The 21442-nt window shown below is 43.1% G+C and overlaps 1 protein-coding gene across 3 annotated transcripts in view; it reads right to left on the bottom strand.

Annotated features, from left to right (window-relative positions):
* The window catches only part of LEKR1 (leucine, glutamate and lysine rich 1), a 195228-nt gene that overhangs the window by 106227 nt on the left and 67559 nt on the right, over positions 1–21442 (bottom strand). For all 3 annotated transcript variants that reach the window (XM_073674775.1, XM_073674777.1, XM_073674776.1), the window contains exons 6-7: positions 16014–16189; positions 6513–6698 (exon numbers count right to left, since the gene is read on the bottom strand). In XM_073674775.1, coding sequence (XP_073530876.1) covers positions 6513–6698; positions 16014–16189 — 362 coding nt within the window. The remainder of the gene's footprint in view (positions 1–6512; positions 6699–16013; positions 16190–21442) is intronic.

Below are 21442 nucleotides of genomic sequence, written 5' to 3'. Positions count from 1 at the left end.
ACATCACAGGAGATGCTGCCGCTGCTGGCTTGGACGGGAGCACATCGCGCGCTAACTCACCTAAAAAGTACGTCCTGCCGGTGAAACTGGCCAACATGAGGATGTAATCTTTCATGAGAACATAATCCTTCACTATTGAACGCTGTGTGCACGTTCTCGCAAAGTAAAAAGAAATTAAAGGGTCGGCAGCCGTCAAAACGCAGCTGCCAGCCCAAGCACTACAGTGCCTGTAAATCCGCCGGGAGTGCCAGAGAAAAGGTCTTCACAGGCCGTAAATGGCCCATGGGCCTGTGATTACCCACCCCTGTTTTAGAACATCATTGCAGAATAGATCAGATGTTTACCGTCTATGGGAGGCACACAAGTAGTTAAAGAGAGCCAGAAATGCCCCCCTCCCCAAAGCTGTATCATGGGTATCTTGTTTAGCCGGCCAAACATTGCTCTGAAATGATGAGGGGCAAGTACCCCTAAAATACCTATCTGTAGATGAGTGTCAGGCACGGCTTATATTCCTTAGTCATGTTGTAAGGCTCATTGAAGGATCGGATATTGACTAAAAGTAGTTAATTCTAGTAAGTGGTGCTAATGAAATAATTTTCTGTCTCTACACGGGGAAAGCTAATTTGCACACCTTACAAAAAGCGGTTGGAGAAAAGGGAAATAAGTCATTCAGAGCCTGCGGAAATCCAGATGACAACCTCAAGAGTAATGTGACTCAACCCATTAAATGCAGTGAAAGTTCAGCCTCTGTTAAAGATAACTTGGAAAAGGCGCAAATATTATTTACCCATTGAGATCCATTTTTTCCAATCCTTCTAAAATGTAAAATGAAAGATCTTTGTAAATAGCTTTCATTAAAAAAAAGTTTGCTTTATGAGTGTAACTTCTATGCCAACCTATAGGTCTTCATAGTAAGAGTACAAGCAACCCCCCGTGTAGCCTGATCCTGTACTCACGCACTCTTTCATCTAACCCGCATAACAAATGTAAGTGATTTAGGAACAGGTGGAGGTAGAGGAGTGTGACTGCAGGCTCAGACTACACTACACAGGGGTTGTTTGTAGTCTGTTACCATGGAGATAGAGACATAGGTTTGCAGAGGAGCTGAAAACAGAAGAAGATAAGTGATTTCAAATCAAGGCCATCTGCTTCATTTTTTATTTCACATGCATTGAGACAATACAAAAATTAGCTGCAAGGATGTACATAGCTCCTAATCGAAAGCACCGGAGGACGACTGATGGATTTAGATTTCCAGGTCACTGTTTATGTTCAGAGTCTATTTAAAGGGGGATAAATTAAGGGTAACAAAAGAAGTGAATAGCAACTGCACAAACATGTCAAGGGTATATATTTATATATATAGCATGTGTGTCTTTCCTCTTCTGACTTTAGGAACATATAACCCTTTAATTGTGACTTGAGGTACAGAAACCACAGCTGCTCCACCACAAAATGAAAGAGAACTCATGACATCAGCCTGTATACACTACTAGAAGACATGTAAGCCGTTCTGAAACACTAAACCACATGGCACATATGGGAGGATGAGAGCTGCGGAAAACTGACTGAACTGCAAAGAAATCATCGGAATAGCTGTGTAATCCTGCAGCTTTCTGTGCAGCAGTCGGACCCAGCGCCTTCCCTTTTATGGAATGTTCAACAATTACAGAATACTTATCTTTACTGCTCTCTGATGCCAGAACAAAATACAGTTCGCCTTTATATCCTGACGACCATGGGTGTCAATTATGGTACCAATAAACAAGGCATTGTTTCTGTGAACGTTACATAGAATATTTCTTGGAGTCATCCTTATCTGACAGCAGGATGACATTAACCTAAATATGGATCCAATCTAAGAAACCCTTTGTTTCCCTCAAACATAAGTAATAGGAGGCAGTTACATAACAATGCACATCTTTTCTGATCCATACATGATATGTAAAGCACAAAGACATCACAGTTTTTTGCATTGTTGACATCAAATACACATTTTCTCATATACTTATATATTTAGTCTTAAAGGAGTAAGCACCATTATAATTTGTATTTCATAAATCAACAGTACACATTAAAATAAGCAACTTTGTGACATACAGGTGCATCTCACTAAATTAGAATATCATCAAAAAGTTAATTCATTTCAGTTTGTCAATACAAAAAGTGAAACTCCTATATTATATAGAGTCATTACAAACAGAGTGATCTATTTCAAGTGTTTATTTCTGTTAATGTTGATGATTATGGCTTACAGCCAATGAAAACACAAAAGTCATTATCTCAGTAAATTAGAATACTTTATAACAACAGCTTGAAAAATGTATTTAAAATCTGAAATGTTGGCCTACTGAAATGAATGTTCAGTAAATGCATTCAATACTTGGTCAGGCTCCTTTTGCATCAATTACTGCATCAATGCGGCGTGGCAATGAGGCGATCAGCCTGTGGCACTGCTGAGGTGTTATGGAAGCCTAGGTTGCTTTGATAGCAGCCTTCAGCTCGTCTGCATTGTTGGGTCATCTTCCTCTTGACAATACCCATAGTTTCTCTATGGGTTTAAGGTTAGGTGAGTTTTCTGGCCAATCAAGCACAGTGATACTGTTGTTTGTAAACCAGGTATTGGTACTTTTGGCAGTGTGGACAGGTACCAAGTCCTGCTGGAGAATGACATTTCCATCTCCAAAAAGCTTGTCGGCAGAGGGAAGCATGAAGTGCTCTAAAATTTCCTGGTAGACGGCTGCACTGACTTTGGTCTTGATAAAACACAGTGGATCTACACCAGCATATGACATGGCTCCCCAAACCATCACTGATTGTGGAAACTTCACACTAGACCTCAAGCAGCTTGGATTGTGGCCTCTCCACTCTTCCTCCAGACTCTGGGACCTTGATTTCCAAATGAAAATTGGAACTCTGGGATCTTGTAGAGTGTGTCAATGACTGCCTTCTGGACATCTGTCAAGTAAGCAGTTTTCCCCATGATTGTGGAGCCTACTGAAACAGACTAAGGTACCTTTTTAAACGCTTAGGAAGCATCTGCAGGTGTTTTTTCTTATTCTAATTTACTGAGTTAATGACTTTTGTATTTTCATTGGCTCAAAGCCATAATCATCAACATTAACAGAAATAAACACTTGAAATAGATCATTCTGTTTGTAATGACTCTATATAATATATGAGTTTCACTTTATGTATTGAAGAACTGAAATAAATTAACTTTTTGATGATATTCTAATTTAGCGAGATGCACCTGTATCTTATCAGTGAAATCTGCTTCTTTCTAGATGGATCTTACAATCTCAATTCAAGATGAAAAGCTGTAAGATCTGAATTCAGTGAAGACATATTTTCCAATGACAGTTGGTGCTCGTAAGAGTCTATGGAGAGGGGGAGGAAGGAGCAGGTGGGAGGAGCTAAAAGGAGACACAGACATTCTGCTGCAAGTTCTCCTGAAATCTATAGTAAAACAAAATGTTATAGTGTACCTGTCATTTTAGGAGAACTTGCAGCACAATGTCTGTGTCTGCCTCTGGCTCCTCCCTCCCCCTCTTCATAGAATCTTATGAACACCAACTGTACCAATAAATCGTTTAGTGTTCATAGTCTGCCATTGTTCTTAGCAGCAAATTTCCTGTGTAAACAAGACTATGCGCTGCCGAGAACATTCACCTTTTGTGCAGCATAAAAGATCATCTCACCGGACGAATGAGCATGAATATTGGGAAATGAGTGCTCCTAGGAAAGCTCATTCACAATAAACTTTCACTGTAAATGACCCTTTCTAGTGAACCCTGTCCTCCACACTAATGCCTGACTGGGCTGCTACTGTCTCAGTAATGGGTCATTACGGGGTGTGTGCAGGGCATGCTATTCTTGCACCAGCAGCTACCAGCCTTTTCCTAAGTCCCTTATCCCAGTAATCTTCAAAGCATTAAAGGGATTTGGGAGAAAAGTCTGGAGTCACTCTGTGTGACTGGAGACTTCTGAAACGTGTTTGCGTGGGGTGCGCACACTGTCACGATGCCACGGTAATGTTGTTAAGCGCGAGAGGCCACTTGACCGCATGTATGCAATTTTTTTTATATGTGGTCAAATTCTAACTAGTCCCCTCTGAATTCTCTCAATAGAAGAAGTGAATTGAGAGAAGTCAAATGGGTCTACAAGGCCCGTGACCATATATATTCAAATTGCAGATATGTGATCATGTGACCACTGGCTCATACCAGCGAATTGTAACTACATGCACATTGCACGTTGTCACGCTTCAGAAGTCTGCAGTCATTATAGAGTGACTGCAGACTTTGCCCTCACCTGGACAACCCCTTTAAGCGTTTTTGAGTGTTTAAAGGGTAATCCAGTAATAAGTAGTTGTCACCAATCCAAACTGGTGGTCTTTTCTTCCAGTGCACATGCTTTCACGCTTCAGTCATCATGTATGGAACTACTGGAGATAGCTGAGTGCTGTACTCGGTCATCTCTGGCAGTCCCATAATCAATGAGCGGACAGGCATTTCAGCATGGACACTGCTGCCCTATTCACTGCTCTGCTCTACACATGTCTGGCAATAACTGGATAACTTCTTATTAACGCACTACCCCTTTAAGTCATTACTCTCCAAGTCTCTGAGCTTATGTTGAGAAACATTGTAGTCAGTAGTAAGAGAAGAAACAGCAAAGATGGTCATGAATAATTGGATGGTATGGAAAAAAGTTTAAAGTCTACTAAATAAATGTTAATATAATGCAGTAGGATCCAATATACACTGCTCAAAAAAATAAAGGGAACACTTAAACAACAGAATATAACTCCAAGTAAATCAAACTTCTGTGAATTCAAACTGTCCACTTAGGAAGCAACACTGATTGACAATCAATTTCACATGCTGTTGTGCAAATGGAATAGACAATAGATGGAAATTATTGGCAATTATCAAGACACCCTCAATAAAGGAGTGGTTCTGCAGGTGGGGACCACAGACCACATCTCAGTGCCAATGCTTTCTGGCTGATGTTTTGGTCACTCGTGGTAGCATGAGACGGACTCTACAACCCACAGAAGTTGCTCAGGTAGTGCAGCTCATCCAGGATGGCACATTAATGCGAGCTGTGGCAAGAAGGTTTGCTGTGTCTGTCAGAGTAGGGTCCAGAGGCTGGAGGCACTACCAGGAGACAGGCCAGTACACCAGGAGACGTGGAGGGGGCCGTAGGAGGGCAACAACCCCGCAGCAGGACCGCTACCTCTGCCTTTGTGCAAGGAGGAACAGGAGGAGCACTGCCAGAGCCCTGCAAAATGACCTCTAGCAGGCCACAAATGCGCATGTGTCTGCACAAACGGTTAGAAACCGACTCAATGAGGGTGGTATGAGGGCACGACGTCTACAGATGGGGATTGTGCTCACAGCCCAACACCATACAGTACGTTTGGCATTTGCCACAGAACCCAAGGATTGGCAAAGTCGCCACTGGCGCCCTGTGCTCTTCACAGATGAAAGCAAGTTCACACTGAGCACATGTGACAGACGTGACAGAGTCTGGAGACGCCATGGAGAGTGATCTGCTGCCTGCAACATCCTTCAGCATGACTAGTTTGGCAGTGGGTCAGTAATGGTGTGGGGTGGCATTTCTTTGGAGGGCTGCACATCCCTCCATGTGCTCGCCAGAGGTAGCCTGCTGCCATTAGGTACCCAGATGAGATCCTCAGACCCCTTGTGAGACCATATGCTGGTGCGGTTGGCCCTGGGTTCCTCCTAATGCAGGACAATGTCAGACCACATGTGGCTGGAGTGTGTCAGGAGTTCCTGCAAGATGAAGGCATTGAAGCTATGGACTGGCCCGCCCGTTCCCCAGACCTGAATCCGATTGAGCACATCTGGGACATCATGTCTCGCTCCATCCACCAACGTCACGTTGCACCACAGACTGTCCAGGAGTTGGCGGATGCTTTAGTCCAGGTCTGGGAGGAGATCCCACAGGAGACCATCCACAACCTCATCAGGAGCATGCCCAGGAATTGTAGGGGGGTCATACAGGCATGTGGAGGCCACACACACTACTGAGCCTCATTTTAACTTGTTTTAAGGACATTACATCAAAGTTGGATCAGCCTGTAGTGTGTTTTTCCACTTTAATTTTGGGGGTGACTCCAAATCCAGGCCTCCATTGGTTAATAAATTTGATTTCCATTGATGATTTTTGTGTGATTTTGTTGTCAGCACATTCAACTTTGTATAGAACAAAGTATTCAGTGAGAATATTTCATTCATTCAGATCTAGGATGTGTTATTTGAGTGTTCCCTTTATTTTTTTGACCAGTGTATATAAGGGCAGTGAGAGTGTCTCCTATGGGTTATCTCAGCTTCTGGGTCTTCAGGCTAAGCCTAATTACCCCACACATACATAGTAACCCGCCGGGGCCTGCTAGGTGCACATTAGCTGATGCAATTACAGATTTTAGCGGAAGCAGAATCTAGAAACAGCAGGACAACTATAATTTAAAAGCATTATGTTACCTAAGATTTGCTTTTCCAACTCAAGACATTTGTTTTTCAATTCAGTTTCCTTTTCTCGTGAGTCTTGAAGCTGCTTTGATGTTAACGTGACAGATTCAGCAATTGCCTGCAGATTTTTTACTTGATTTTGGAGGGAAAGAGTTTCTATCTGGAATTCTTCGAGACGTGCGTGACGACTAATCATTTCTGCGGAGGTACATACAATAAAAAGAACATTACAGAGCAGCCGAACAGTAGATTTACTTTTAATGAATACATTGCTGGCAATTCTGGGTTATAGAGAAAATAAAGTGATAAAAATGTCAGTGCCTATATTTTTACAAGTATGTCATAATTTTATTTTATTTATTTTTTTAACCATTACTGAGATGCTGTAAAGAAACTTCACAATATTCTCATGCAACACACAAAAATAGTAAGTGAACAAATCAGCTCTATAAATACAACAGAGAGATAGCGGCATTCCTCCACTAATAAGAAGCTTAGAGGGAGCATAAAAATGTCATTTTCTGTAAAATGTCCTTGGCAAACAGGTAGTGTTCTGATTCTTCAGGACCTCTCAGTATGGCTGCAGGGCGCGGTATATCCCATTTAATAAGGACAGCTGGAGGAAAACATTGCATGGCAACTGTGAGCGAGATTATCTAAAGGTTACGCCACAGTCTTGCGCTGGGCCATCAGAAAAATACATATTTAAAGCTGCCCTTTGGTTACGCAATACTTGAATGAAGTCCTTTTGCATTTTTAAAGGGCTGTGTGGATATTGGTCAGTGGTATGTGGTGAATGCAAAATCAGGATTTTGTACATTCATGAAGTGCAAATGACTTGGAATATATTTTCAATTGGCCTAGTGTATAAAGGAAGAAATGGAGAACCTGGGGAGAATACAAAGCGAGAAAGAGGAACACAGCGACTGCAGTCATTACAGAGTGATTTATTAATACAATCATATAGCAGCCTGGTTATTTATTCCATATCACAATATCAGGAACTCAGCTGGATGAGTACACCGAGACATAAGATAGTTACCCGCTACTGGCACGACCCCAGCCACGTGTTATAGCTGATTCACATGCTTTTCTCACCTTGAAAGGAAAATAGGAAAATCTCATGACAATCGCAACGCTGCTTTTTTAGATGATGAGAGGTTTGGTCCGAAATACTAAGTCATTTTCATCCTAAATGCCTATCTGTTTAATGCCATAATCTAAGCTGTTTTCTAATATACTTGAATTAAAAATTCCCTACCATTCCCTCACTACATTACCTAACTGCTTTTCTTTTGTTTCCCTACTTCCTTTTTGATGATGCTTCATTTTATAATCTCAGTGCATGCTGGGATACTCAAAGTGTAATTTGGACAGAGGATGCTGTCACTGCTGCAGCCTGCCGGGCTAGTCCCTGCACGATGTATGATGTGATGTCACTTGCGAGGGCGGAGCTGGTTTCTGCACACCGGGCATTCATCTTACAAGGCACACTGACAGTGCGCTCTGCTCTGTTGCCAGCTCATTACTGCCGATGTGAGCTGGAGAGAGAGTGCACTGTCTTTGTTCACAGTGTACATCGCTCAGGGTCTAGCCCAGCTTCTGAATTGAAGGTCACTGATGACACTTCTTTCAGGGAGGGGGCAGAGGCTGCAGCAGTGACCGCAGCCTCTGCCCCCTGACAATTCTTTGCTTGAGTATCTCAGCATACACTGGGATTCTCAAACGAAGCTTCATCAAAAAGGAAGAAGGAAAAAAAAGACTAGAACTGCAATGGTCACATGTCAGTAAGTCGTGCCAAAATTACAGGCTAGGACCTGACGACCGAAATTGTAAAACAAATGTAACATATTGATTGACACGAAATGGGTGATGCACAACAAGAGCTACCTTAAGGCGTCTTAGAGAAGTGAATGGTGACCAAAGTAATACCAGAGGACAGTCTCTGACATTCATCTTAAAGGGAATCTGTCACCAGGTTTCGCTACCCCATCTGGGACAGAGACCCTGATTCCATCGATGTGTCACTTCCTGGGCTGTTGTATTTTTTTTTATAAAATCAGTTTTATCTGCTACAGATCTACCAGTTCTCTGAATGCTGAACTCTGTATAATCCCACCCACACCACTCACTGACTGACAGTGTTTGTTGTACACTGTGCATAGGCAGAAAGCAGCGAATCAGTAGTGGGAGTGGGGTTATACAAAGATCATGAATATTGAGGACTAGATGGCAGCAGGTTTACTAGTCCTCTAAAAATAATCTCTTGCTGATAAAAGTAGCTTTATCAAAACTACACTAAGCAGCTCAGTAAGTGACACATCATTGGAATCAGCATCTCTGACCCTATATCATGCTGCTCTCAGATTAGGTGGCAAAAACCTGTTGACAGATTCCCTTTAACTACTGAGTGTGGCACGGGCAGGGAAAATTTGTACAACTCGTTTCTACAAACGTTGATGAAACTGTATAATTTTAGCCCTAGTGTTTAAGCCCTAACACAGCTAAAGTGTCATTGAGAGAATACAACCTTTCAATTAGGAAAAAGAGCCTAGTGATTGTCCCAAAACATTATAGAAATTGAGGTTCTTTAGTTCTGAAAAATTACACTATAAGGTCAAAAAGAAAATCAGTCTAAGGCGTCATGCAGACATCCGTATTTCCCATAGGTCAGCCGTCTGTGCTTTTCACAGAGAGAACGCGTACCAGTTATAGTTTATCGGGAAAATGTCCATGTTTTCATGTGAACTGAGTCTCTGTAAAAACAAGGTATTTGCATTTATAAAGGAAGATTAGAGACTATCCCCGTGTGGGGGACATGATCCATGACCAGTCACAGTCAGGCCGTATCCTATACACTGAAGGTCTCGGCCCACGCCACCCATATGCTTTCCCTCTGCTATCAGATTTAGTACCAACATAGAATGTAAGATGAAGACTGGGGATTGTTTTTTGCACACTATTTAAATCAAATATTCAATGTACAGTAGAGATTTCAATGAGGTATTGATGCATTTTTTATGTGTTTCAATGAATTTATAATACGGTTTTACTGAGTTTTTTAATGTTTATTCAAGTTAATTCTTCACATAAATCAAATAGGGTAATAAATGTGGAAATGTGTCATGGTATAGAAAACATGCTATAAAATGTATCTATATATTTGATCGCATCATTCATATCTAATTAACAGGTAAATTCCAGTCCAAGCTTTTAATCCAGTCCAGGATATCCAACTATGGAGTTTACAATAAAATGAAGCAGGATATTATTTATTTATTTATTTATTTTACTCACTTATACAGCGCCATTAATTCCACAGCGCTTTACAGACATTATGGGCACTGTCCCCATTGGGGCTCACAATCTACATTCTCTATCAGTATGTCTTTGGAGTGTGGGAGGAAACCGGAGTACCAGGAGGAAACCCATGCAAGCACAGGGAGAACATACAGACTCCTTGCAGATGTTGTCCTTGGTGGGATTTGAACCCAGGATATATATATGTCATTGAGAAAGGGGTGGAGAAATAGTCAAAAACGCATTTTAAGTAAATATTCTCAAAGTATGAGATTTGATCTGGAGAATGCATGGTATTTAAGTCTCCTCACTCTGACATGCCAGGCCAGGCTTGACACTGCACAAGGAGAAACGTTACTCCTTAGATCCCAGTCTTAAGCCTCTCTTGTAGCCAAATCAGATCTCATACTTTGCACTGATGAGGGGCAGTACCCCGAAACACTGTGTCTGCAAATTGAGATTCTGGTTTGACTTTTATTCTAAGTCATATGGCAAGGCATGTTAAAGGGTCGATATTGACTTTTAGGATTGCTACTTCCAATAGGTGGCACGAGAGTTCTAGTCCTCTTCCTCTCTGAAGAGGCAATTTGCATATTTAATTTCCCAGAGGAGCATGCGTGGTGTATAATTCTCCTCACTCTGACATGCCAAGCCTGGCTTGTCACTCTCCACAAGGAGCAACGCTACCCCTTACATCCCAGCATGCTGAGACACGGCCATTACACGGTACACAGCAGGGGCACATTTATAAGATTATCTCAGCACAGGAACATTTTTTGAACACATCTAACTGTGGAACTTATTATTATTCCAAGATCTATTAATTAAAATGCACTTTGTTCCTGTGAAAACTTCTTTAAGGATATGTTCCATGTTACTTTTTGCTGTGAAAAATGCAGCATTTTACTGTCCCAGCAAAAGTGAATGAGATTTCTGAAATCTCATATACTTGTTGCTTATTTTTTCCTTGAAATAGTTTCAAACCTGCAGCATGTCAATTTCTTCAGTGTTTTTGCAGCATTTTTCAACCATTTTAATGACTGGGAATAAATGCATAAAAAAACATGTATAAACACTGCATAAAAAATGAGTGGGGTTTTTTGTGCAGCATTTTTCCTGCCAAAGGACACGTTTTTGATGCAGAAATGTCTGCAGCAAATTCTTAACGTCTGCAAACTCCTTGAGGGAATTTTGATAAATGTGCTACTGGGTGTTTGGAGAAAGGATAATATGGACTGGCAGGCCGTGCAGGCCAATGTCAAACTAACCTTATCCAGATCTCTAAATTGGCATTTGTATACAGGATTTTGTTGACTGATCTTGCCACTTTTTTTTCTTACTGAAGACGGTAAGACTTGGAAAACTACATGTGGCGCACTGCTGCGCATTGGTGCCACAGAACCCAGAAGGGTGCATGGATGGACTTCTCCACAAGAGGCCCTCACACATTCACACACCTCCACCCTACCACCACAGACCAGCAGAGGGAGCCCAGATAGGGATATATATAGGGAGGGTGGAGTTAGGTAGTTAGTTCAGTTCAGTTCCTGTTCAGACACAGAGAGGGACAGAGCTCAAAGTTGAGCAGAGAGAGTGCTGATGCTCAGAGAGCAGCGAAGAGGCAGCACACTGGCTGCTGTGCTTAGGCGAGCCAAGGCCTACAGCACGTGTGAAGGCCTAGTGAGGGCCTTGAGTGGGCCGAAGGCGAGAGGAGAAGGAAGAAGTAGCAAGGGGGCAGAGGAGCATACCAGGCTCACCCCGAGATATATACCGGACACCGGGTCCGCGCCTACAGGGACTCTTTACACCCAGTAGGGACCACCGGAACCCCTGGAGGACTACAGGTCCCAGGTTTGCCTAACGCTGACTACAGTACCAGGGCAAGGAGTCACGGAGGCCCCAGCATCCAGGGAGAGTGATCTCCAAAGAGAAGGCCCTACCACCAGGTCAGCAGGCGCAAGGGAGAGAGAGACAGTAACAAAGCTAGGCCTAGTTCCAGGCAGGCCAGAAGCTTAGCGAGTAAAGCCACGGTTCAGGAGGCCCTATACCCGCTCACTGGGGAGAGTCCAAAAGTGCACCTTTCGCCCGGAGTACCCTGGACCGTGCCTGCACCATCACCAGTAAAGGTACTGAAGCTTACCCCCATGTGAGTGTCCGTCTTTCCTCCGGGACCGTCCTGCCGTCTCTCCCCAGCATCCTCCATTATACCCCACGCTGCCCTGGAGCTAGCTCTATCTGTAGAGAGCCACACCATCCCTGCTGCCGTAACACCCGCTCCAGAGGACTGCTCCGCAGCGGCGGCACCCCTTTTGCCGCATTCCACAGGTGGCGTCACGAACTTTCCAAATCCCCTATAAATTCCCCTTTTTACTGACCGCCCTGGGTCATGGACCGGGCCTGCCACTGTGATATCCCCCACCGGCATACGCAGAGGCCCGGCTGCCGAGTACTCCCATGGCCCAGGGGGCGCGTCATACACAATTCATGTAATACTGCTATTTCCAGGCAAATGCATGAACGGGAGGGAATTCTGTGTAGACTGGGAGGTATGCTCGAACCCATCTGGATCTTGTGTGTCATTGTATCTGTCTTCGTAGACACACACAATAGGAGACAGGTCCCATTTTTATTCTTCCCTTCCCTCTACATGTCCCTGCTTTGGTAATGTTAACTTTTGTGATGTTTTCGCATCTGCATATGATCACGTCCATGAGGTATGTACTTCCCATTGGATGGGAAGGAATGTTTGCACGACCATTCACCTATTCGATCATGGTCCCATGTAAAAGGGTCCTATTAGAAAGAAATGATAAAATTCTTTCCAGATTTACTACCCCATGAGATACGCTCCCACAGCCATTCTTATCAGAATACTAAGTCCCAGCAGGTTTGTTTGGTAAAGGCACAGGAAGGTACAAACCTTGTAAAAGATAAAAAACTGACCAAACTAATCAGCGATACAGTAAATCAAAGGTACATATTTGTTCAGGAGTATGGGAAATACATGGCAGTTAGATCTGATTTCCTAATCTCTACCTTTCAAGTTAATGATTTTGACCTTTTAGTAAATGGAAGAATTTGTGTAATGTAATGAGAGAACATGTCGCCTTGTTAAGAAAATAAAATAAAAATTAGCCTTTACTTCAACACCGGATACAAACTATTGGGCGCTCATTATTTTCTACAGCTCAGCTATGGCCTTATTTATATAGGAGGCAGAGATGTCAGGTAAGGTGGCGGCACTTGTGATTCAGCTTCAGAACACAACATTGTAATGCTCGCTTCGGGAGCGACTGACCTAATTGTCTAAAGCATAATACAAAATTGGAAAATGGATTTAATTCCTAACAAGGACAAAGGATTGGATTGCCTTCGGTATCAGACTACTGCTTTGCCTTTCTTCCTCCTTTATTCTCTGTTTTCTCCATAAGGGACCTTGAGGTTCTTTTTCTTACAAGAGTCATCGGATCCTCATTTTCTGTAGTTCAGCTTTAATGGGAAGCTGTCAATAGGTCAGGTCTAAAACTGTAAAACTAGTGCACTCTGTAAAAGCCCCCTCCAAACAGCTGATTGGAAAGGTGGATGCCATATGTGCTTTCTTCATCTATGGACCATTTCAGCCATTCAAAAGAGCAAAGAGAGGTCAAGTCCAGCCTCAGTTCATGAAAAATGGTGCTCAGAGAGTAGGTAGGCTCCGGACATCCACGGCATGTCGATTTAATATGTTATAAAGAACGAAAGCTATGGTACCCAGCCCCCTTTGTCACACAAGACTTTTACATTTATTGTGAGTTCACATCTATTCCTTTGAAATGGCATTCATAAATGATCAGTAAAGGAAGCAGATCTCTTTCTCAGCAGCAGCGAGTGATAGATATGAATAATTGGCTAAAAGGGGGGCTACTATATGATTTATGGAATGCTCCCATCTGCTCAATGCCTTTTACAAAGCATACCTGCAGATGACATATATATGTTTCCAATTAGATATACTTCATAAACCTATGAAATCTGAGCCTATATGAAACATCATTATATGACCAGAAGAAGCAAGGAGCTATATAGGAGACATGTACAAAGCTGGCCATACATTGGACATTATTCAGTACGGTGATCTGATTTCTCACCCAGGACAGTGTGTGTAGCTACTATGACATCTTCTCAGGCAACCAATGGTGGAAAACAGTTGAAAAGGATATTTTTAATTGCAGAAACAGTATATTAATTATATATCCATATATATCATCAGTGTTAGTTATAAACATGATTTTTAAGCATTAATGAGAACCTGTCAGCACAATTTTGTAACATAAAGTAAAGATAAGACTAATGGTGCTGTAACACTGATTACATTGATACCTTTAGTGAAGTAATCTGTCACGCTGATTGTTGCAGAACCACTGTGCCACGGACCGGGGAGAGCCCAGAGGGGTGTATCTAAGTGACCACCTAGTTCTTCGCTAGAGCCCCTGATGGTGTGGTTAGACTTGAGCCGCAAGTGGACGCCGGGTAGCACTCCAGGACAGAACCCATAGCCCCAGCAGCTGACACCTAAAGGGGCAGGGAAGCGGGGATGGACTCGGACAGTCAGACCAGCCAGGAACTGGTTCACAGAATAGATGGATGCGGAACGTCTGGTTGACAGGCTACAGGCAGGGCAGGTTCAGGAACACAGTGAAAAGTTCAGATACAGGATCTCAGGTGCTAGATCAGAATGGACAGGAGCGGAAGAAGGTACAGATGAGGACAAGGCGGATCAGGATAAGGTACAGGCAGAACAGGTTCAATGTCAGGTTTGGACAGGATCAGATTTAGGTAGGATGGATACAGGGACCTTACAACTAAGTAGGAAGTGTCCACACTAAACACTAATGTTGCTCAGGCACCCCCCTACAGGGGAGGGTGCCTTAAGTACTTGATGTCTCCCAGCTATTGGCTGGGGACATTTTCTGAAGTGCGCGCGCTGCCCTTTAAAGAAGCGGCAGCACATGCGCCTTAAGCATACTGCTAGGAGATCTGCGCGCCATGTGCAGGTCCTAGAAGGAAGAAGCTCCAGCAGAGACCGGAACAGCACGGCCATAGCGGTGAGCACGTCGGTGTTCCTGCCAGGAGGAGGAAGGGGGATGGTGCAGGGATGCTGACGCTGAAATTACAAAATCCACTTTGTAGTTTTTCTGTAATCTGCATTTGAAGTTTTCTGCTAATTAGATTTCAGTGCACAGGGGCTGGACTATGCACTAGGTCTTCTCCTCCCTACCTGATTCCCTGTTCCTTCCACCTGCCACAGGTCTGTGATTGACAGGTCAGCTGAGGTGTCAAACAGAGGAAACAGGTCACTGAAAGACTGGAGACAGCACAGGGCCTGGAGAATCACATACAGGGAGGAGAAGTACAGTGTCCCGTCCGGCCCCTGTGCACCAAAATCTAATTAGCAGAAAACTTTAAATGGTGATTATAGAAGAACAACAAAGTGGATTTTTTCACCAAATGTATCAATATAATCAACATTACAGTGCCATTACAGTCATGTCTGTACTTTAAGTTACAAAATCGTGCGGACAGATTCTCTTTAAACTTTAAACTCTCAGAGGTTGGCTGATATTGCCAGAAGAAGTGACGGGCTAGCCTCTGCCTCGGTGATGGCTGCCGGATAGTATGTAGTATCAACCCCTTTATATGTGCTTTTATTGAGAATAAAATAAAACGAAAAACTGGCCACTTTTGACTGGATGACAGATCCTCTTTACAGGGGTTCCCAAGACCTATGATGACCTTTCCACCTTTCCATACGATAAGCCTTCAGTTTGAGATCGGTAGGGGTCCGACATCTATCACTCTCATCGATCAGCTAATAACTGCTCCGTCAGCGGCTATAAGCATGGTGGCCGCTGTCAAATACTGCACTGTATCTCCCATATTCAATTGACATTCTGCCCACTTCTGGAGCACTTTTCAACTGATAAATGGGTTCCTACAGATAGGTGATCAATTGTTAGGTCCCGGACAACCCCCTGAAGATAACATTCGTTTTCTGCTAGTTTTACAAAGAGGCTTAGTGTGTGTAGAATTTGGCATCCTATTAAATACTTATTTAGCTATTTTTTCTTTTTGTTAGGATTTGTGTGCAAAAAAAAAGATGCATAAACAAAATCAAGTAAAATCTAATGCTCTGTAACTGGAGGATACAATGTATTTGGAATGAGATAGACCAACCTGCTGAATAACTTCTTACTGTTTCTTCAATTTGGCTACTAATATCTCTCCTGATATCATTCCAGTGTCCCATGAGGACTTGGACATTTTTCCTAACAGCAGTTTGTTCTGATTGAAGCAGTCTCAGAAATAATTGGCTCTTCCTTAAGATTGCCTCTTGCTTGGCAGCTTTCTCCCTGTGAACAAGACAATATGTGGTTTTGCACATTCATTTGTGTCAGTGCAGTCCAAGTTTTACATGAAGTCGGCAAACACCACACGTTGGAATGAAGAACTTGTGGGGTTTCATCACGTACACACAAATGCAACTCAGATATAACACCAAGGAGTTTAATCATTTCAAACACTGAACTCTACAATCACATTTGCCTTGTTTCACAGACTACATTAGGGCGGACATATCATTGGTGCAACCTGTGCAGCTGCACAGGGGCTCACAAGGCAAGGGGCCCCCTTCCACTTCCAAAACAGGTGGAATTGTGCATTACGGTGAGCTATTGGACTGCAAAGGGCCCATATATTGTTCTTGCACAGGGGCCCTACCTTGGGGCGCACTTAAAAAATAAATAAAATTCTGGCATTGCTGAATGCCTGCGGCCACCCAGTACCTTGCTCCGGCAGCAGGCATTCAACACAATGACGCTGGGGTGCGGGCACAGAGGGGAGCAGTGTCAGTCACTGATACCGCTCACCCCTCTCTCTGACTGCACCCCTGCCAGAGTTACCTCCCCGCGCTCAATTGTATTTGCGTCTGTCAGACACGAATACAATTGCTGTGAGCGCCGCCGGCACAGGAGCAGTAATCAGTCCCCTGCTCTGCCAGGATCTTCAGCAGAACGCAGGATTATTCCAGGCTGCGCACGCAGGGGACATCTGACGGTGGGATGCAGTGATGTCATTGCTCCATCCAGCCCACTGCTGTACCAGAGATAGGAAGAGACAGAGCTGCACTGGATGGGTAGCCTGGATTAGGTAAGTATAAGCTTTTTTTTTTCTTATATTGTATTACCACTGAATGCGGGCAATCAAAAAAGGGGCTGGCTGCGGGGACTAAATTATTTGGTGCTGCCGGCTGTGGGGGACATTATACTAGGGGCTGCTGGCTGTGGGGGACAATACTGGGGGCAGCTAGCTGTTGGGGATATCGTACTGGATGCTGCTGCCTATTGGGGACATAATACTGGGGCCTCCTGCCTGTGGGTGCACTATCACACTTAGGGGTTGCTGGCTATGGTGACTGTAATACTGGGAGCTTCTGGTTGTGGGGAACAATATATAGGGTGCTGTGGGGGGGGGGCATTATTCTGTATACTGTAAGTGGCTGTGGTGACCAGATTGTGGGGGACATCATACTGTATATTGGAGGGTTGTGGTGGATATCGCACTGTGTGGAGTGCTGTGGAGGACATTATACTGTCTGTAAGGTGCTCTGGTGGCCATTACAGTATATCAGTTATTGGGAGCCCATAATACTGTATAGGGTGTTATGGGTGTCATCACACTATACATGGGGGGCTGTGGTGGTGACACACTATATAATGGGGGGCTGTGGTGGACATCTTACTGCATGGGGGGCTGTCATGGACATCATAGTGTATATTGGGTGGCTGTTGTGGCTATCATACTGTATGGGCGGCTGTGGTAACCATCATATTGTGTGGGGAGACAGTGTTAGGAGAGGTACAGTCTGGAGAGGGCAGCAAGGTGGACAGTATGATGGCATGGTGTGAAGAGGGGGCAGCGTTAAATGGGGGCACAGTATGGGGAAAGGTTAGCATGGCGGGCCACAATATGGAGATATAGTAAGTGTAACGGAAAAAAGTGGAGAGGGGACCGCCATGGTATAGACCCTTGTTAATAAGAGCAGATGGTGTGGCAGTTATAGCTGATAATGGCAGACAGTGTGGTAATTATAGCTCATTAAGGTGGACAGTGTGGAGACCATATACCATAGGAGGTGTAATTAAGGCATAGTATGAACAGATATTTTTATGCAGAGGGTACTTTAATAACACTCTTATTCTTAAGGGCACCAGGTTGGGATGTGCTGCAGGAGACCAGAGAAGAGGGGAGTCTGCAGAGACGAGATGTGGATGTGAAAAGTCACCAAGGAGTCTGGAGAAGATGGAGATGAGATGTGGATGTGAAAAGTCATCAAGGAGTCTGGAGAAGATGGAGATGAAAAGAAAGAACAACTCCAATCAGAGAAGATGTCACCTATAAGGTACATGGATGTAAATGTTTACTGTGTTGATACTGACTTCTTCTCATCAGTACTGTGATTCCTATATGGTCAGCAATCTGATAATGACTGATAACAACAACTCCCAGCATCTCCTTACCATTGTTAAGGACACCCTGGGAGTTATAGGTTCATGAGATACAAATCTATATGGGGCTGATGTGACATTACAATTGAATGCTGTACTAAACTTGGTGATGTAGTCAATTACTGATGGTGGTTCTGGTGATGTATTCGTGTACTAGTGTATTTATTTACTGACTGAGGTTCTCATGATGTCTTCATGTACTGATTATGGTTCTGGTGATGCATTAATGTACTGATGGAGGTTCTGGTGATGTATTCATGTACTGATGGTGGTTCTAGTGACCTATTTATTTAATGATGATGGTTCTGGTGCTATATTTGTGTACTATTGATGGCTCTGGTGTTCGATTCATGTTCTGATGATGATTTTGGTTTTGTATTCATGTACTGATGATGAATACAGCACCGTAACCTTCAATACATGAATACATCACCAGAGCCATCAGTAGTACATGAATACAGCACCGGAACCACCACCAGTATAGGAACGAGACACACAACTACCATAACTACATGAATACCCCACCAGAACCACTATCTGTTCAAGAATATGGCACCAGAACCGCCATCAGTTTTATTGCAAACTGAATTTGCCGCACGATGGACGCAAAAACCATCATACGCATTTCTTTATCTATAATAGGGTCTGTTTAGTTTCCACTAGGGTATCCGCAAAATGCTAGACACCTTAATTGAAACCAAACAGCCCCCATTATAGTTATGTTTTACTAGTTTCCATGACTGTTCTTGTGTCTAACATATAAACTATAGGATGTCAGGGATGAATATCACTATTTATCCTTGGTGTTGTGTAAATGGTCGACAAATAATGAATGATTCTATATCTAACTTTGAAATTGCACTCCCTGTTGAGCCTCACCCTTAAAGTACATGACTTTTTTTACTTTTGCTGGTGAAAAAGAGAACAATTCTAGTGGAAGTGGTCATCAAAGCTTGCTATCTGACCCATCGGAGGGGGAGTGTGTTACGGGTTTTGTTACCTTAGTCTCTGATCCATTCCTTTGCTTGGGGGGTTGAGGGTTCATCGGTGTAGTGTGGTGGGGGGACGCCACTGGCTTCATCTACCTAGGGCACCAAAATACCTTGTCCCGGCCCTGACTACATGTAACAAAATTCTGATGCATGAGTACCCTACAACAGATACATAATAGTATAATCTAATGGTTAAAAAATGGTAGCTGGTAGTGCTCAGAGGGTCACACAATATACACCGTGGTTCAAGTGGAATTATAGTTACCTAAATAAAGCCCCAGCAGCATTATTCCAACATATACCAATGTGCTGGAAACAAAGTGATTGGGGGGCAGAGATGAGCTAAGCACTCTTCATTTATGAAATACTTCCAACACTTTTGGTTTTTGACAATGTAACCCTGTAAGGATGATTTATCTTTTACATGCTGCGCCAAGCGAGAGTCCAGTGATTCGTTCACAATGTTTTGATAGTATTAATATATCTCCAGCACTGTCTAGGACTCGTAAAGATGGACTCATTTCTAGCAACCTTTGAGAATAGGCTGTTCTGTGTGTGTACATGAGGGATAACACTATTTTTGGCCATTATTTGACTTGTACCCTGTGTTTTTCCCCAGTTTTCCTCTATTTCTAAAGTTTTCCCTGGGCTTGTGGGAAAAGACTAACTGCTGTCATGTCTCCTATACACAGCACACTGAACCAAAGGGATTCACACTCTTCTTTCAATGTTTAGCACACAGACAGAAGCAGCAGAGGCATTGAGAACATTATAAAGCAGAATTGAGCAGTGTAGATGTGTATCCAGCACTATACTGAGGTATAACAATTGTTTGAAGCTGCAGTACAACCTCCCTATGTCTCTCTGTGCTGAGCACTCCTCACTCCCACGACCCTTCCACTCTGCAGATTATAATAGGATCTGTAACCTGATACCTAAGTGAACTTGCATTCTCTCACTTTGACCAAAACAGATTTAAGCATTTGTTTTTACTTTTTGAATGAATGGTGAGTTCAGGAGAAAGGAGGGAGAGGAAGAAGTTGCTCATAAGTGGAGAAGTAAGTACATTTCTCTGACAGCTCATCAGTGATGTGGTGGCTTTAAGGTCAGCAGATGCATTCATTTTTTTTGCCTACTGTCCCTTCTGTAACTGATGGGATCTCAGCGCCCTACTTTCACTGAAGCCAGTTTGCCATCTTAGCTAACACTCCCCATCCTCATACAGCACTCACTAACTGCAGGGCTATGTTCATACATTGTGAATTTGCCTTTGGTGGATCACATGTGGGTTCACAAATGAAGAAGTGATAGAAATCCAGAGCTGACAATCCGATTTCTGCTGTTGATGTGTGAGAGGTCTGCACAAGGATTTGTCCTATTGAATGGAGCTAATATGAGGCTTTTCCCTAAAAAATGAATCCATAAAATGAATGAAGATGCTCATTCTTCTTTCAGATAGTCTATCCCGCTTTTTTTTTCCAGAGCATGTGAACACCTCATTCATAAGCTCTGGAGGCAGAATGTGAGCAGAATTAATGAACCCTTGCCAAAATGATCATCAAATCCTGAATGTGTGAACAAGTAGTTTCTATAACCTGAGCATGACACCAACACGATACCTGGTTCATAGAGAGCAAATGAAGATTGAAATATACTATAAAAATACAATTTGTAAAAAAAAAAAACGTCATGCATGGGAAAATCACTGTATCCAACCTACAAGGAAATTAAACATGGTACAGTATTATTATTATACAATAGGGAATCTGTCCTGCAGGTTTTTGTTATGTAAACTGAGAGGAGCATAATTTAGAGGCTGAGAGCCTGATTCCAGTGATATGTCACTAACTAGATGTATGTTGCTTTTTTCAATAAAATTAGTGTTTTATCAGTAGGATAGTATCACTACAGGACTAGGTGTCAACATGCCTCCTAGTCAACTGCTCTGTGTAACCCGCCCACACCACTGATAGTCTGCTTTCTGTCAATGCACAGTGTACACAAAAGCTGCTAATCAGTGGTGTGGGTGGGGTTATACAGGACTCAGCATTCAGAGCACTGCTACATCTGCAGCAGAGAAAACTGTAAATGCATCAAAATGACAGAA

The sequence above is a fragment of the Phyllobates terribilis genome, unplaced genomic scaffold, assembly GCF_046119375.1.
Source record: "Phyllobates terribilis strain yellow unplaced genomic scaffold, ASM4611937v1 Scaffold_3__8_contigs__length_932513732, whole genome shotgun sequence".
NCBI classification, from domain to species: Eukaryota; Metazoa; Chordata; class Amphibia; order Anura; family Dendrobatidae; genus Phyllobates; species Phyllobates terribilis.
This window is presented reverse-complemented; position numbering and strand designations above follow the sequence as displayed.